Genomic DNA, 19,111 nt, shown 5'->3' on the forward strand with positions numbered 1-19,111 from the left:
ATAGTTATCCTGAATTTACAAGTTCTATAGTAATCCCAAACTCAACATGTCCAAAACAATTTATTTACCCTTTCCTCATGTCTCAATTTTTCAATACTACTGTGGGACCACAATATCCTTAGTCATCTAGGCTTGAAACTTGGGTTTTATTCTTAACTCTGTTCACTCACCCCTTATCTCCAATTTGTTATCAAATTATGTCTATTTTGACAATCTCTCTCACATGCTTTTTCTCCACATCCACACCAATCATCCTTGTATAATTCTTTTTGCATAGGCTTTAATGATTTAATAGTTTAAAAGAATTTTAAAATATAGTTTAATAGTTTTTTAAAAAATGTTGTTTTAGCAAGGCAATCAGGATTAAATGACTTGCCTAGGATCACATAGCTGGTAAGTGTCAAGTGTCTGAGATCACATTTGAATCTGGGTCCTCCTGACTCTAGGGCCAATGCTCTAACCAATGAGACATATATTTACTCCTAATAGCCCTTTAATTGTTCTCCCTGCTTCAACTTTTTCCCTATTCCAATTCACTCCTCAATCAGTTGCTTTTTCTAAATTGCAGGTTTAATGATATTACCCTCCTAACTCAACAAATTCTAGTAATTCCCTATTATCTCTAGGATCAAATAGAAATTACTGATGGATTTTTAAAACCTCTTAACCTAGCCCCTCACAGTTTTCCAATATTCTTATATTTGATCTTCTCCTTGCACCCTACAGCAGCCACACTAGCCCAAGCTATTATTTCTCACATGTTTTTCCTCCTAACTTCATGCACTTATAAAGGCCATCCCCAAGGCTCCTTTCTTTGGTTTCCATTAAGACAACTCAAATATCTTCTGCAGAAGTTTTTTCTGGTCTTTCCCATTATAATACCTGCCCCCAAGATTACTTTCTAATTATTCTGTTCATATTTTTTATGTACTATTCTATAGACATACTGTTTTACACACTAGAAAGATATGTGTCTTTTCTTAATAGCTATAGTATTTAGTATATTACCAGGTACATACATAAAAAATTTAATAGATGCTTATTTACCACAACACTAACATTTCTGTTTATTAATAACTTTGTATATAGTTACATATAAACTATTACCAACTGAAATGAACATAAAAAACCAAATTTTCTTCTAAAAAATGATATTTTTATCCCAAATGATAAACTAAAATATATAGGCTTATTTTGGTACACTGATTAAACTCTAATAATAACAATAAAATTTTAAAAATTACCTCTGAATCAGAGAGGACTTTTTTCTTCATTGTATTGTAGAGTGGAATGATGTTATAGCAAGTCTGATCTCTATATAATAAGAAATGTTAGTTCAAATGCTTTTAATATCAAAATTTTAAAGAAATATATATATATATATATATATATATATATATAACGTTAAGAGCTAAAATAATTTTGTATTACTGAAGTATTTAAATAAGCATATCAAAACTTTGGGAGGTTACAAAACTCCATAAATTATTGAAAAATTTGCCCACAACATGTTAAATACCCACAATTTCAATCAAATCTACCTTTCCAAATTCATTTCTTATTTATTCCTCTGAATATGAGCACTGAAATCCTTCCCAGGATGTTCCCCTTCAACCATACAACTCCTACCCATCTTTCAAAACTAGTTCAAATTCTTAGAAACATCACTTGACTACTCTACAATTATCATTCCTTTAAATTCTTTAACTTTCTTAAACAGATTGTAAGTTTCTTGAAACTCAGAAACATGTCATTTTCTCTGTACCCAGCATCTTAGTAAATAACTAGTTCTCCAACTTGAGAGGGCTGATGTGATTTAAGTGAACTTCCTCAACCATTCTCCTAGTCATTCTATTTTAATTATTGTTTTCTTTTGCTTCACAACTTTAATCTCCTCTAGTAACTTAATCTATCAATCTTATTCAGGTATTTTTCTTTAGTAGCCATCACACATGCTTAACTTCTACCTAGCTGTCTTGTGAATAGCTTGAACTAAATATGTTTAAGTTAAAATCTTCACCTCTCTTGCCAATCCATTTTTTGTTCTGACTTTGCAATTTTTGTTAATGGAATCACCACTTCAATTATCTAGTAAAATAATTTTAACTCTGCATTTGGCAACTATAATCTTCCTTTCCTAGTTTCATATTTCCTAATCACCTTAAATTCCAGAAAAAATTTAACTAATCATTTTGTTGTACTTTCTCCAGTTTTGTTCTTGATAGTGTCAAGTCAGAATACCCTTTACCTCTCATAGTACTCTACTGACTAAGACAGGTTAAATATTTCTATCTCTATTGAATCTTCTTAATACCTTCACCACAGAACTCCTGAGGTCTCTTGGTATGACATTTAGCATAAGCTATCTCGCAGTACAGATGTTATTTATGTTAGATTTTATATTCTTGGGGTAGCTAATGCTGATTTTTATATCAAAAATAATTTTAAAAAATCTGCCAACATATTAAACACAGTGCCTAAGTGCAATAAATACTTGAGCAGAGTAATGCTTGTTCAATTCATAACAAATGACAAGTTTTGTAGTTAAGTATCTAAAATCTCAAAAATGATCTATCCTAAATAATCTTTTCACAGAAGCTGAATTGGAAGGAATTGGAAGGAATACCATAGCAGTCACATCCACTTAAATACAGTATATTGTGTGGGTGTGGGTGTGTGTATGTGTATGTGTGTGTGTGTGTGGTGTTAAATATGGCAAATATAATAAAGTGCTCATCCTGATTTTCGGTAAAGATCTCTGATGAGGGAGAAATTTATTAGTTTCTAAGACAGTCCATTCTATTCAGTTTCAATAAGTAGAAAGATTTTTCCGCATCTCAAAACTCATTTGCTATTCTCTCTTGTTCCTAAGCTTGATTGTTCTGGCAACATGCAAAATAACAAAATATCTTTTCTACAAGACAATCCTTCAAAAACTTAAAGATTCTCCCCGCTCCCCACCCCTTCACAAATCCTCCCATCTCCAAGCTATATATTTCAAGTTCCTTCAAATTTTGGGGTCCTCCTTGATTCTGCCCTCTATTACATCCTCCAATATCTAGACTCAAAGTCTTGTTAATTCTATTTAACTTTCTTAAAATTCTGATTCTGATAAGATTATACATTTGAAGTACTGTCTTCAGGACAATGATAATCTTGAAACATTTCAAAGTAGGATAGTGAAACTGATGAAAAGCCTCAAGATAAGAATGATTTGAAAAAATAGCTAAGTTTAGCCCTCCCTGCCAAAGGATACTTAAGGAATAAGGTATAGAGGTCTTTTAAGTATTTGAAGGACTGTCAAATGAAAGAGAAATAAGACAGACTGAGTTAATGTTCTTTGAAAATTTTTCCTATCAATTATTGCTATCCCAATTTGACATGGAGTACTTCAGAAAGTCTTAAGGCCAAGAATAAGTGATTCTTATCTTTTCAGTTTCACTGGATATTATTCTCCCTCCTACATTCTGTGATCTAGACCAGACAAATTGGCCTTTTCTTTTCAGATATGATACTATTTTTTGTCTTTATCTTTGCAATCAACACCTCATATATTTCAAATGTTCTCCTTCCTTATTTCTACTTCCTAAGTATCCTTATTCTTCCTTTGAGATATGTCAAGCAATATTTTCTGCATGAAATCTTTTCTGTTTCCTCTACTAGTTCCATCCTTCAACTATTTTATAATTATGCTCTGTATACATCAATTTTATATATACCTATATTATGTAGGTATTTGTGTCCCACAATAAAAGTAAATTCCTTACAAACAGGGATGGCTTCATTCTTTCTAGTTGTTTTCTCAACAACTGGTATCATACACAAAGAAAAGTACTTCATACTTATTGTATTATTTCATTTATATCTATGAAGATCACGCTGGGGGCATTATGCAAAAATGGTGAGAGTGGAAAAATCAGAAGGTATGGTATATAGCAAAGCATTTTGCTTAACTTAGTATTCTAAAGGCTAATTATCCTTTGGTATATTATTTGTTAAACACAAACTATACCAATTGTGGGGCATACAAATATCAATGTCATTGGTGACAATACCTTATATACACAAGCTCTGTATTTAGTTTTCTTCAAAAGAGATTTTAAGATGCAATGGATTCCTTTAAAGTCTTCTCCAAGTCTAAGTATATAAACAATCCTGTATGCATTTACTTTGAGCTATGTAATAGTATTTATATTAATATCAGTCCTACTTTATATTATTAATTGTTGTTATAATAGTTAAAATTAATTTTTAAACATCATATTCATGAACTTACTTTATAAAATGTAAAAGAAGATCAGTGACAAATTTGGCAGATTTCACAATAGGGCTTCCAGGCTCATTAAATGTACGTGTGTTATGTTCTATATATCGAACTTCCCACATCAGTGATGAAACCCGCCTTTGGAGGAAAAATACAAGAAATAACATATTTCAAAATTCTACATAGAAATTAAAATTAGATCTTACTATTTTTGCTTCTAATCTCAAAATTACAGAAGACAAAATCATAACTCTAATAAACATTATTTAATTTACTGTTATGATATATGGATGAAACAATTATATAGCTGAACAGATCACCTGTGGAATATGAATGAATAAAAAGAACAATGAGTTTATTGTGAACATAACTAAAGAAAAATTATGCTCTGAATACTAAACCAAATATTGATGGAGAATTACTTCTAATGGTTCAAATTCTAGACTGAAACAAACTCTATATAGTCTCCAGAGAACTGTTCAGGGAATAGTCCTTAAAATACATCTAGTGGAAGGAATGAAAAAATAAATACCTTTACCTACCAAACACCCCAAAAGCCCTTCCCTCACCTTACCCAAAATAAAGACTTCTAGCAACTATAGTCACATAGAATACAATCATATATCAGAAGCAAACAAAAAATGGATATGGATAGCAAACACTCATTAAGGGGGAAAAAAAACACCCAACTATATATTTTATTATATCAGAGGTAAGGCCAAATAAAAGTCCTCAAACCCAAACAGGCTTATATAAAAATAAGAGAGCAAGACATACTGACAAGAACAATGAGGTAAACATCTCAGGAAGAGGTTGGAAGGAAGAGAAAAGATGACTTCTTAAAAAAAGTATAAAAGTACCATAGGCTCATCTGAATATAGAGAAAACTAATGCCAACATATCTTAATAACTTGATGGCAAAGTACAGTATTTTATAATAAAGATTCTATGCTTTTAAGGGAATATTAAATCATAACTATATACAGTGGATAAAATAGCTTTCAATTTTTAATTTTAAAGTCCATTTTGGAACTCAGAATGAAGCTTCTTGTACAAATAATGCTATAAATGGTTGACAAGTTTCTATCCTAGTACACAAAAACCTATTTGCCCTTTTGTGGAGAATTTTAAAAAGCATCTCAAATTAAGACTTCAGAAATATACTTTTCAACCATACAAAACTATTTCTAAATAATGGGTTGGTTCTAAAATACCAGTAGTACTCTATTTAGAATTCTTAACAACCTTCACATGACACTGGAGCCAAGATATGAAGTGATGAACTGACGAAGGAGCTTTGGGAAGATGGACCAAAAAACAAACCAAAACAAAAAAACAAAAAAACAAACCAAAACAACAACAAAAAACCCACCCCACAATAGTGTGAGCCCAGGATGACAGTGGAATATGCAACACAAAAAGGAATGGGAATGAAATCTTCAGAAACAATGGGAAAAGAAGCTCATAACTGCTGATATGTAAAGAAACATGTTAAAATAGTTACTTGTATTCTTTTTGAAAAAAGTAATGTTATACAGTTTTATCAAGTCAGTTGAAATGAAAAAAAAAATCCTAAGTTAAAAGAAAAATAAAGGAATTATAAGCAAGTAAAAGTTTATCAAAGCTACAAAATCAAAAGGACTTTTAAGATGAAAATGGAAAATGTGATTTCCTTAAATATTTTTCTCTGTTTCTGAATGTTTTCAAATGTCTATAGACTCTAAGACATAAGGATAAAAGGACAATTACTTACTTTTTTATCAGTATTCAAAAATTGCATAACTAAAGCAAACACATAATTTTGTGCCTTTTCTCCCCTTAAGAAAACTCTGTGTTGGGTTTTCTATTATCCAATATAGAATAATTAAGAAAGGTGAGTGAAATTAGTTTAGGAAATAAAAGTACTGTATTCAAAACTTTTCCAAAGAATAGTCTCAATTAAGAAGACCATTTAGTAATAATACTATCCTCTCCCTCTCCCCAGCTACACCTTCTCCAGTAATAAATACATAACTTACTCTGAGATACCATTACACACCTATCAGATTGGCTAAGATGACAGGAAAAATAATGATGAATGTTGGAGGGGATGTGGGAAAACTGGGGACACTGATGCACTGTTGGTGGAGTTGTGAATGAATCCAACCTTCTGGAGAACAATCTGGAATTATGCCCAAAAAGTTATCAAACTGTGCATATCCTTTGATCCAACAGTGTTACTATGATACTAAAGAAAGGAAAGGGACCTGTATGTGCACGAATGTTTATGGCAGCCCTGTTTGTAGTGTCCAGAAACTGGAAACTAAGTAGATGCCCATCAATTGGTTAATGGTTAGGTAAATTATAGTATATGAATGTTATGGAATATTATTCTATAAGAAATGACCAGCAGGATGAATAGAGAGAGGCTTGGAGAGACTTACATGAACTGATGCTGAGTGAAATGAGCAGAACCAGGAGATCATTATATACCTCAACAATGATACTATATGAGGATGTATTATGATGGAAGTGGATTTCTTTGACAAAGAGAAGAATCTAACTCAGTTTCAATTGATCAGTGATGGACAGAAGCAGCTACCCAAAGAAAGAATACTGGGAAATGAAGGTAAATTGTTTGCATGTTTGTTTTTTTTCTTCCTAGTTATTTTTACCTTCTGAATTTAATTCTTCCTGTACAACAAGAGAACTGTTCGGTTCTGCACACATATATTGTATCTAGAATATACTGTGACATATTTAACGTGTATAAGACTGCATGCCATCTGGGGGAGGGGGTGAAGGGAGGGAGGGGAAAAATCGGAACAGAAGTGAGTGCAAGGGATAATGTTGTAAAAAATTACCCTAGCATGGGTTCTGTCAATAAAAAGTTATAATTATTAAAACACACACACACACACACACACACACACACACACACACACACACACATATAAAAACTACATAACTTAGTTCTAACCTGTAAAATCTGCTTTCCAGTCTTTGTTTAATTGTACTGAGATCAGTAGGATATGCCACTACAGTGCAATACATGGGATATGCTTGTAGATCCACAGGGGCCACAAATGCAGAAGCAATATCTAAATCAAAGAAGAAAAAAAAAGTTTACATGTTAAAAAACACTTTTAAACAAAGATTTCATTAATTTTCAAAACCATCTTATCTCTAATCTAATTATGTACTTTTTATAAATATATGTAAAGAGAAACTTTTTTATTATTCCTAAATTAAATATTCTGAAATTAACTCTTAAGGGCTGTATTATCTGATTCATTGTTAACAACATAAGATTAAATATCTCTTTTTTGGAGTATAGTGGGAGGCAGGATACAGATCTGTAAATTAATTAGTGTGGGGAATTAACAGTATGAAAACAACTTCCACTAATGCAGTAGTTAAACAATTCATCTGCAACTAATATTCCCAGAGTTCTCATGACATTGAGATGTTAAGTGATCTGCTTAGATACAGTCAAAATGGACTACAGTATAACTTGAACCCAAGTCTCCCTAACTCCAAGACCATGCCTCTTTCCACTGAGTCAATAAAGATCAGAGCATTTCTACATTACATATGTCCACTACCACACATTACTATAAAATGAACACATAGGGAACACTGAGTGTATATTTTAACAAATTAAAAAAAAAGTTTTGCCAAACTTAATCCTCTATGAAATTCTAAACTTTTTATCATCATCATCATCTTGTCATTTTACTCTGATATTTCATACTTTACAGCAAGACGCAATCATTAAAACAATACTGATGTTTAAAAAATGATAGGTTTTGTTTTAGGGGAAGGTTGATGCCATTAAAAGCACTATTAAATTTTCATGTTCATTATTTACCTGCAGGCAGTAAAGAAAATCATAGTCTACAAATAATTGAAGTTGCAGGCTACTCAAAGGGACATGTAGACAAATATGAATAGGTTGGTACTATTTCCAACCAAGAAATACACATAGAAAACTATGCAAAAGATATCATCACAAAAAGACAAATCAAAAAGGAGTTTGGGAAGGTCATCTATCAAGAGCAAAGATTTAACAAAGGCTTTCTGTGATTCAGTTGTATTCCATACAGCCTTGATATAATTTCCAAAAAATTTCTGCAATACCAACAAAATCTGCAAATTATCTAAGACGTCTTATATAAAAAATAGATCTGAAAACTATCACTTTCTTTTGAATCTATTACCAATACAAATCTATTTTACATAAAAATCTATTACAAACAATAAGTGAAAAAGATGAGTCCTTCAGCAATAATTTAATGAATAAATTTCCCAATATATAAAGGATGCAGTCATCTTGAGCACACAGGTTTGGAGCTAAAAGGGACCATAAAGATCAAAATCTAAACCCATAATGTGTTTTTCATCTACAATGAATAAGATGCCCCTCTTTAAAAAAAAAAAAAAAACTTAAAATAATTTCCCCAACTTACCCCATAACTGAATTCTTTCTTTTAAATTTTTTCTTAAATTTTTTTTTTTTTAAAAGCAGAACTCAACTAAGAAAAAAACCACAAACAGTAACATATGCAACACTGCACACCTATAGTACCTCTGTATAGAGGAGACATTGTATCTTTCAGGCTCGAGACTAATAACACCAATATATCTGAGTTTGGTAATTTTTTTTTTTTGGTGGAAGGAAGGAAGAAAAAGGGTGGAGGGAGGGAGGGAAGAAGGAAGGAAAGGACAAGAGAAAGGGAAGGGAGGGAGGAAAGGAAGGAGAGGAGAGGAGAGGAAGAAAGTATAAAGGAAGGTAAAGACATTATCAATGAAGTACTACTACACAGAACAATCTTCTAGCAAGTCTTGAGAGCAGACACAAACCAATACAGGTTTTGGTGGCAAACCCTCTGGCATATTCACAGGCCAACTGTGAATCAGTTTTACTATATCAGATTCAGTCTTTTAATTCAATTCTACATATCTACTTGTTTTTGAATAGGCTGTCAAAAAACCATTTTAAAAGATTCTACATACTTTTAAGAAAAAACATAAACTTCTTTTAAAATACTTTTACTACTTCAGAAAAATCAATCCCACCAAATTTCCTTATGTTGTTAATTCGATATAATAAATTAATTATGTTCCTTAATAAATTGGATTATGTACAAAGGACCACTTAACAAGACTGAAAAACCATGTCACATAATTTGTTTAGGCAGTTGTGAAAAAGTAGAGAATAGGGACATTTGATCAGTATTTTTGATTAAATGAAAGGTTTTTACATAAAATTAGAATTTTTCTATATTGTTATAATGGGTAGAATTAGGATTAATCAGTGGAAATTGTGGGAAGGCAGATAAACTTTAACAGAAAAAAGAACTAAAGACTAAAGTTGCCAAAAAAAGAAATGAATCACCTCATCAGGCAGTGTGTTCTATGTCACTTTCAGGGTTAAAAGAGAATATTGCTGGATAACTACTTGAAAGAGACATTATAAAAGTATAAAAGCATCTAGCATGGATCCTTGAAAATTCCAAAACAATATATAATTTTCAGTTTTATTTCTGCTCCAATTTTCTATCTGTGTACCAAGTTTCCTACTTTTTGCATCTTACCTAGTGTCATGAGCTGGTTTATTCCTGTGATAATTCTTTCACATTCTTCATCCCTGGAATTAGAACCCCATTCTCCATCCAAAGGTTTATATATTAATGTTCTGCATTCAACATCAGTTAAAGGAACACTTGTTCCTAGCTCTTCAGGAAATACAGCTAAAATGCATCAAAAAGAAAATTTGAGAAAATTAGGAACATTAATGAAAATATATATGGAAAGTCCTTAACTCAAGGATCTTAGTTTGAAATTCCTTGAAAAGACCTTACAATTTTATGACAGGTTCATTAATATAAAATATATTTTATTCTCCAATATGTCAATTCCTGAAAATAATGCTCTAATAGTTAATATAAGAGTTTATTTTAAGAAAAATAAGTTTCACATCAGAATTTTAAAACTTGTAAGTTTAAAAAAGTTGAAGTCATTAGTTTTACATTATTTCCATAATTAACAAATTCCTTTTCAAAAGTTAGGAAGTCAAAGTCTACCAATCAGTCAATCACTAAGTAAGCATTCATTAAAGCCATCTGCAACAGTGAAGGAAGGCATCATTTCTTTACCAGGAGCTCTCTACATGGAAATCATAATCACAACATTTCCTCCCATAAAAACCATGAGTCTTGCCAAAAAAACAAAAACAAAAGCTCCTATTAATATATTGCTTTAAGGTTTCCCAAAGCATCTACATACACTGTCTTATTTGATGCTGAGAACAATCCTACACAGAAAAGACATTATTATTATTCCCCATTTAAGAGATGAATAAAAGATTTTGAAATCAGATATTCCAGACTCCAATACTAGTATCCTATCCCTTTGTAGTGCTTATCTATTAAAAACAAGTGCCCCTCTCTGAACAGAGAGAATTTTATTTTGGTGAAACATAAAAAATGTCATTTTAAAAATGTGAAATGAAAAATTTCCAAGAGTTCTATTACTCAATGAATATTAAAAACTGATCTAAAACTTAATTTTTCAATTTTCAAACTGTCTCAAATATCTTCTTTCCAAAAAACAAACAAAAAAAATCTTCTTTTCAATTATTTTTTGGATGAAACATTTACATTTTTTTCCAAATAGTTCCTACTTCATCTAATTTTAACTCAAAATCTCTTTTCTATTCATCATGTAACTTCAGTTACATAAAGCATAATCTACAAATACACATACCATTATTAGGAATAAGTTCCATATCCCAAGGGCTCATCTTTTCCGTGTCTCCATTATCCCAGCTTAAAGAAAAATATAATACTTGCATTAAAATTTCAAGTAAAATAATTGCTGAATGAATAAAAGATGCAATTTATCATAAGTTTAAAAAAAATGTCCATCATTTTGAGAGGCTGACTCATACTCAATAATCTGCTTCCTAGAAAGGAAATTTAAGAGGATAATTAGGTGAAACAAAGCAAAAAATATGAGATATTTACCAGACATTGTAACACTGAAATAAACTATCAGGATATTCAGGCTGAAGAGGTTCCTGGCTTTCAATAGTTCCAAACCACCAAGCATCATCTATGACTGACCTGAACCGATCACCTGGATATGAAACAAACAAGAAGTAGTGTTACTAAGATATGTCATATGACAATTCATTTTTTGTATATACATTTCTAATGAAAATATCAAATTAGAGGTTCCAAGAGAATCAAAATGTCCAAAATCGATTATTTTTCTCCTCTAATTCTTATTTGTTAGAGGTACAGTCATTTTCATTTTCTGGGTTCATAACTTTGGCATTGGGATAACTAGATGGCATTGATTCATCTTCCTGAGTTCAAATTTGTCCTCACTAGCAGTATGAACCTGGACAAGTCATTTAACTTCTTCATCTGTAAAATGAACCAGATAAGGAAATGGCATATCACTCCAATATCTTCGTCAAGAAAAATCCAAAATGTGTCACAATGAGTCAGGTATGACTGAATAACCAAAAAGGGGCAAAATTTTGGTATTATCCTCCACTCATCAAATTCTCTCATCCTATCCCCACAACATACCAAATATTACTGTTTCTATCTCCACATCTCTCACTATGACCCTTTTTTCCCATTCACACGGCTTCCAGCTTTAGTTCAGGCTCTTATTACCTTTCATCTAAACTAATTTAACTGCCTCTCCTAATTACTCTACCTCAAGTCTCTTTTCATTCAGATCCATTACATACGCTACTGCCAAAAGTAATTTTCATTAAACACAAAACCAATCAAGCTATTGATGGCTTCCCTCTTGCCTTTACCAAAAAAACAAACTCCTCTAAACAGCTTTTAAAACTCTTCACAACTTGGGCCCAACCTATGTTTTCAAGCTCAGTGAACATTATTATTCAATCTTAACTTATACTATTGCATTTGTAACAGTTACCTCCCCATACCTGAAATATACTCTGTACTTATTCCTGCCCCTTCCTATCTTTTTAGTCTGCACTATTTTCCTCCCTTTCCTAACTATAACATTATATGTTTCAAACTGATTGTGTTCCTGTACATAACACTCCCTCACTTGAAACCATGCTTTGTAAAGCCCTACCTCAAGACTGAAACTTTATTTCTCCTTACTTTCCCTTTGTGGAAACTTTAGTTCCCTTCAAAAGTACTCTCCTGCTTTCTTAGTGATCAGAAGCCTTTCTCCCACTGAAGTCACTTTATAGTTATTTTTCCATGTTTCACATTATCTACATACATATACCCCAATAAATAACCCAGTAAAATATAATCTTCTTGGAGGCAAGTACTGTCTTGTTTTTTCTTTATAGACCTAGTATCTAGTATGGTGCTTGATATATAGCAGACATTTAATATATACCTGTGATCACATATCTCCTAAATATTTTTTATCTAGTCAAAAATGTCCTGAGTTCCTCTTTCTAAACAGTCCTTTTCTAAAGATAAACTGTAGTCTACTAAATGGAATAACACAAAAGATACACTGAAATTGAGAAAAACAAAACAAAAATAAATAACATTAATACTCCTAAACAAAGAACATATTAAAAAATGACTCTTCACCTATTCCTGGGTTGACATTTTTGTCAGTCATATTATGAGACAAATAATGATGACTTAATCATATCTCATATTAAAAACAAACCAAAAATCTGAAACTATTAGCAAGATCATTTGAAATATGGTTTTACAGATTAATAACTATTAGTGATAAACCTAATTTTAACGTACATTGTGAACTGAGATGTAATTAATGAATGATAATATGAGATTAAGATAAACAAGAAATCTAAAAACTAAGCTTCTGTGGCCAAAAACAATGTATCACTTGTAAAGATAGAAATTAAATGAATTTCAACAAAAATCTCTCTATAAAGAAAGGGTAGGAAAAACTGAAAACTGTATATAATTATATCTGATCTTAATTATTAAGATCAGCCAATAAAGTATTTCTTTAATTATATCTATATATTTTTCAGGTGTAAAAACACATATTTTTACATCTCAATGTCATTAAAATCAAATATCAAAATAAACTGTATTTATAAAGCAGATCTTTAAACCACTCTATTAAAAAGTAGTAAACTAAGATTGAGGAGAAGGGTGAAAAAGGAAAAGAGAAGCATGTTCATTCATACAGCTCTTACTAAAAAAAGTACTGCAAGTAATATTTATTTACATAGACCCAAATGTTGAACTTTACCCTTAAAACTTAATTAGACCCAAATGTAGAACTTTATTCTGATTAAATTTTAATTAGTAGATTTGACCCTTTCATACTGACCTGTTAATAGCTTTTAGGTGCATGCTCTGGTCCTACTTTTCAATTATAACCACAGATTTGATAAAAATAACATGTATGATATATCAACAAATTAGCAAGCATTTATTAAATCAGGTATCATATCATCTAACTCACTGACAAAAATTCTGAGAAAAGAACAAGAATAAAGACAAATCTTTGGGCTAATTCTATAGAGATCATCCTTCAGATCAAAACTTTAATTGGGCAAGTCTGCATCTTGGAACTCAAGTAATTATGAATCCTCCCCATTCATTTAACCCTCCCCATTCATTTAACCCTCATATTTGAAAATAATTTTAAATTTAAATTTAAAAATTAAAAGTAATAAAATGATGGCTAATGGCACATATTGGCAAAGAATATTATGAAGACATTTATAAAACGATGATCTTAAATTAGATGCCTTTTCATGGCTGGAATATCTTCTGGAGTTATGGCAGAATTCTTCCACTGCAGAGTTCCTTCCTTCCAGAACCTTGGATTTTGAGCAACATGCTAGTCATTTTTTCCTTGCTCTACCTGAGACTCTCCAAACTTTGCCACCTTCTAGTCCCTGCTTTTCAATGACCTTTTTTAAGTGTTGTCTTCCAGAATGAGAATAGAAGCTCAATGAAGGCACGGACTGCTTTTCCTTTTGTTTGTATTTGTGTCTTCAACTGCTCAGCACATGCTTAGCACATAAGCACTTAATAAATACAAGCTTTCTAATTATGAAGGTCCTTTCTAGCGCTTTAGATTCAGTTATGAATAGAACTACATAATTTCTTACCCAGCATGAGAAAACAATCAGCAGTGCACAAAATACTTAATATTTAGTCCTTAAAGGGAAGAAAAAAGAAACTAAAACTGATTTTTAACAAATGTAAGGGGTATTTTTGATACAAAAAGGGCCATCAATGATGAATTTTTTTTCAGCAAGTAATTATTTTAAATCAATTTATATACTGTTAGTAAATGATATCCTCTTTAAAAAATTATAAATACCAATCATTTCAAAAAGAGACGTGTAAAAAAATTAAACAAAATGAGTCAATAAAGATGCTATTTGTGGCAGAAATGGCAACATTATGTACCTCGACTCTCTATCAAGGAAAAAGCAAATGTTTTATCATCTATCCCCTGAGACCCAGGAAACAAGGTACTTTTTGAAGTCATTTCTAAAGTAATTATAAACCTACCTATATTCCATCGTCTATATTTTGCATCATCAAATTGTTGCCTTAAGACTAGAAAATCTATAACATCTGGCATATCATGGTACCTAAAATAAAAAATAAAACAAAGAATGAATAAATTTGTTAAAGCCAATAATTTAAATATGTATCTAATAAAGTTTTGAAAGCTTTTGCCTCTCTAAATGTCCCTTACTTCATTGTAAAGGCTCCTCCAGTCAGTTTACCAGTATCAGGATCTAGAAAAGCAAGTTTAAGGCAGCACAGTGTAGGCAAACCCACTTCATATTTGATGCCAACTATTTTCATTAGCTCTTGCTCCTGGGGAGGGAGGAAGGGAGAAGAAGAGGGGAGAGAAGAGAAAAACAAACAAGAAAACACTATACTTTTAATTTAAATGTTTTGACTTAAAAGTTTGACAGCAAATTTAGCATTAAGAAAAAAATCTAGTAAAATGAGGACACAGTAAATTTCTTGAATTACTTCTTTTTCTTGGGGGAGGAGGCATGGATTTGTGATTTCTTTAATATAAGGGAACTTCTAGAATGGAAATTACCTTCACCAAATCAGATCAACAATTGCTTGTCTTACAGTATTACAGAATTCTTTGGGAGCACTTAGAGGTTGTCATTTGGAAAGATCACTGAGTCTCTGTCACAGAAGAGTTTTAATACTAAGTCATCACAACTTTTAACTATACCCAATATGCCATACTGAGTCTCATATGTCTTTTTTAAAGTAAAATTTGGGGCAGCTAGGTGGTGCAGTAGATAGAGCACCAGCCCCAAAGTCAGAAGGCCCTGAGTTCAAATCTGACCTCAAACACTTAACATTTCCTAGCTGTATGACACTGAGCAAGTCACCTAATGCCAACTGCCCGGGGGGTAGGGGGGAGTAAAATTTATGGAAATTTAAGATCAAAATGTCAGATTTGTTTTACATAGTATTAAAGTTCTTAGATATAAAATGAATAAACAGTCTAAAATTAACTCTAATATCAAGCATAAATTATACCAGTCAATAAATTAGAACAGTATTTTTTTTTGTAGGTGGAAATAATGTAATAACTGTCAAAAGAAAAAAAAGTTCTATTTACACTTAAAGTTTCAAGACCAAAAAAAAAAGTTATTTATTCTCAAAGATAAAATCATATTTGTACTATAAATGGTTTCATTTGACTAATTAGCCTGAATCAAAAAACTACTTTAAAAAAAGTCAACATAAAAGAAACATTATAGTACCCGCAATTCCATTTTATGCCATGGCTGTTTTTTTGGATTAATGCTATAAATTTTATTTTTTCGGGCCATTTCAACATATGCTTCATGTCCTTGTCGAAAATAGTAAACCTAAGGGAAAAAAATCCAAAACCAAAATGAATTGTGTCATAATTGCAAAACACAAATTTACCGGTGTTATACTGTAAAGCTTAAGCTAAAAGAGTAAACTATTCCATGAGTGAACTGTTAAATTTCAATAGGTTATATTGTCAGTAGTCACAGTATTCAATTAATCCAAAAGTTTTAGTATGCACTATTTATATTTTAGACATTGTGTATGGGGACATAAAGAGAGGTGGGGGGAGGGAGGGAAGAGAATAATTAACTAGATCTATATAAGATAAATACTGAGTAATGCAAAGTAATCTTAGGAAAGAAGAAATCTGCAGGTGAGGGGACAGTAGAAGGAATAGGAGATGAATCTTGAAAGAAGCCAAGAAAACTATGAGGCCTCAGAAATGTGGCATAGAACAGAGTGTACTGGAACAGCCAGAAACAGCAATTAAGCCAGTATAGCTGGATCACAGAATTTTTGGAGAGGAATAAAACATAAGATTTGAAAGGTGAAGAGTTGTATGTAACAAAAAAAGGACTTTATATTTGATCCTATAAGTAAACAAGGAGCCACTGGAGTTAACAAAGGTGAAGATAGGGATTGATATGGTTAGACACATGTTTTAGGAAACTTATTTTGGCAATATGAGTAAAGAGAACCTTCTGGCAAAGAGCCAATGATTAGAGGGTTTCTGCAATTATTCAAACAGTGTAAAAGACATGAACTAGAGAGAATGGAGAGATGAAAATATCTTGGATATGTAAGATGTGGGAAGATAGGACAAGATTTGGCAACTCACTGATTATATGGATAAAGTAAAAGAGTGAAGTATAATGCCAAGATTATGAAACTGGGTTATTTGAAGGATAATTTTTATAGCAAAAGGAATTTTGGGTGAAGGGTAGGTATGAGGAAGAAGACTATAAAGAGATCAGCAATCTGTTCTAAGACATTTTTGCTTGATTATCTGGTCAGCTGGTCAAAAAACATTGTTGCTAAAACTGTGAACTGTGCTACTTACTCATTTTGTAATGAGTACCCAACAAAAAAGGGACAGATACCTTAATATTAAGGGTAGGATTTTAAACCCTATTTCCTAACCATAAGGTTTGCTCTGTACTCACATTATCACCTCTTAAGATCAATGATTATTAACTAAACATAAATATACACATAAACATATAAATATATATTCATGTATGAATATACATGTACTGTAAATTAGAAATGTAAAGAATTCTGATATAGATAAAAATACTTATATAATTTGGTGTTATTGCAAATTAGAAATCCAAATAGTAAACAGTAACTCTCAATATATATTCTTTCACAACTACGCAGATCTCTTAAGAAGCTAACAGTTGCTGATTAAGGAAAATTCCCAATGTTAGAAAAACTTGTAAATCAAATATGAAAAATATGTAAAAATAATTTAAATACAACAAAATCATACTATTTTGAAAGTCACACATAAAAACTGAAAGGTAGTGATGCATCATGGTTAGAATCAGGCAAACCTGGGTCAAGTTCTAATTCTGGCAAATACAGGCTATATGACCCTGGGTAAGATTCAATGTTGTTCAGGTTTACTATAATTCTAAGTAGGAGAATAGAAAGAAGTCTGATGTGTATTAGCAGAAAAGTTTCCACAGCAGAAGTTTCTTGTACAATAATGAAATCGCAAAACTGGACAATAAATAATAATTTTTTTAAAAAAACTTGCAAAACCCACCCCAAATAAACAAACCAAAAAACCATACTTTGTCCTGTGCCCTCTTTTTGCTTTATTTTCCATTCTCCCCCTGTATTATTTCATTTGATTTCGTCAGTTCCCAAAGACTTAATAAATATATCCATATTTTCCAAATGGATGTCACATAAAACTATACACCAAAAATGAATTCATCTGCCTCCCCAAATCCTTCTTTCTTCCTAACTTTCCTTTCTATCAAGGGAACTACACAATCATACAACCTGGGTGTTATCCGTAACTGTTCATTCTCTCACTCTCTATATCCAATTCAGTTGTCAGGTAGTGTTATTTCCACCCTGGGAATGTCTCTCTAAGACAATCTTTTCCACACACACTCTTGCCACCTCACATCTTTATATGTAGGTCTATTTTTCTCTAGTCTCTTTCTGTGCTAAACCATGCTTCATTTAGCTGTCAAAATTATCTACTAAAAGAAACTGAGATTATTTTCAATATATCCTGGATTTGTCTTGATTGTATATAGTTGTTTGTATACTATTTCTTCATTAGTTTGTGAACTTTTTGAAAGCAAAGACTTAGCACAATGTCTGATACACAGGAAGTACTTAAATGTTTGTTGACTTAATAATAGATTTTTGTGGAATAAAAAAGATGAAATCATTTTAAAATTCATGAATTTTTAGAGTATTAGTCAAGGATAAGAATTCAAATCAGTATGTTCCCCAAATCTAGAATATTAACAAGAGGAAAATATTCCTTCAATTTTAAGATTTTGAAAAAAAATACTTCAACATATGTATCATCCATTTATGTTAGCTTAAGACTTATACTGAATTTGAAAATGGTGTAATTTTTGGAGGAAAATATTATGGTAAGGCTTCTCATTCCACCTTCCACCCCAAAGACCCAAAAAGGAAGAAATACTCAAACTATAAAATATTTCCAAAATTTAGGTGGTCTCTTTTTGTCAAAGACTCATCCAATTTGATAATCACTCAGGAATCTATTCCAAAAGAATTAGACCATCTTAAAATCTAAAAATTGGGGTATGACACTATTGCTATTAAAATCAAAGTAGCCAAAGTTTTACATGATGAATTTATAGAAACATTTGATAAGTATGACTTGAAAACATTTGATAAGTATGACTTGAAATACAGTAGTAAACAATAATTAAAAGTTTTATTCACAGTATATTGATTAAATTATGAAAAGTATAGGCACATAAGCCTCTTATCTCTATGAAAATAATGAATTATATTTTAATAATGTCAATCTATTTAATTTCACTGATTT

At 31.3% G+C, this 19,111-nt stretch overlaps 1 protein-coding gene across 2 annotated transcripts in view; it reads right to left on the reverse strand.

Annotated features, from left to right (window-relative positions):
- The window catches only part of PHIP (pleckstrin homology domain interacting protein), a 171,253-nt gene that overhangs the window by 19,457 nt on the left and 132,685 nt on the right, over positions 1 to 19,111 (reverse strand). For both annotated transcript variants that reach the window (XM_051997303.1, XM_051997301.1), the window contains exons 25-33: positions 16,008 to 16,115; positions 14,963 to 15,087; positions 14,773 to 14,855; positions 11,272 to 11,383; positions 11,012 to 11,073; positions 9,841 to 9,996; positions 7,224 to 7,344; positions 4,277 to 4,402; positions 1,245 to 1,314 (exon numbers count right to left, since the gene is read on the reverse strand). In XM_051997303.1, the coding sequence (XP_051853263.1) occupies positions 1,245 to 1,314; positions 4,277 to 4,402; positions 7,224 to 7,344; positions 9,841 to 9,996; positions 11,012 to 11,073; positions 11,272 to 11,383; positions 14,773 to 14,855; positions 14,963 to 15,087; positions 16,008 to 16,115 (963 nt within the window). The remainder of the gene's footprint in view (positions 1 to 1,244; positions 1,315 to 4,276; positions 4,403 to 7,223; positions 7,345 to 9,840; positions 9,997 to 11,011; positions 11,074 to 11,271; positions 11,384 to 14,772; positions 14,856 to 14,962; positions 15,088 to 16,007; positions 16,116 to 19,111) is intronic.

The sequence above is a fragment of the Antechinus flavipes genome, chromosome 4 (genome assembly GCF_016432865.1).
Source record: "Antechinus flavipes isolate AdamAnt ecotype Samford, QLD, Australia chromosome 4, AdamAnt_v2, whole genome shotgun sequence".
In the NCBI taxonomy this organism is placed as follows: domain Eukaryota; kingdom Metazoa; phylum Chordata; class Mammalia; order Dasyuromorphia; family Dasyuridae; genus Antechinus; species Antechinus flavipes.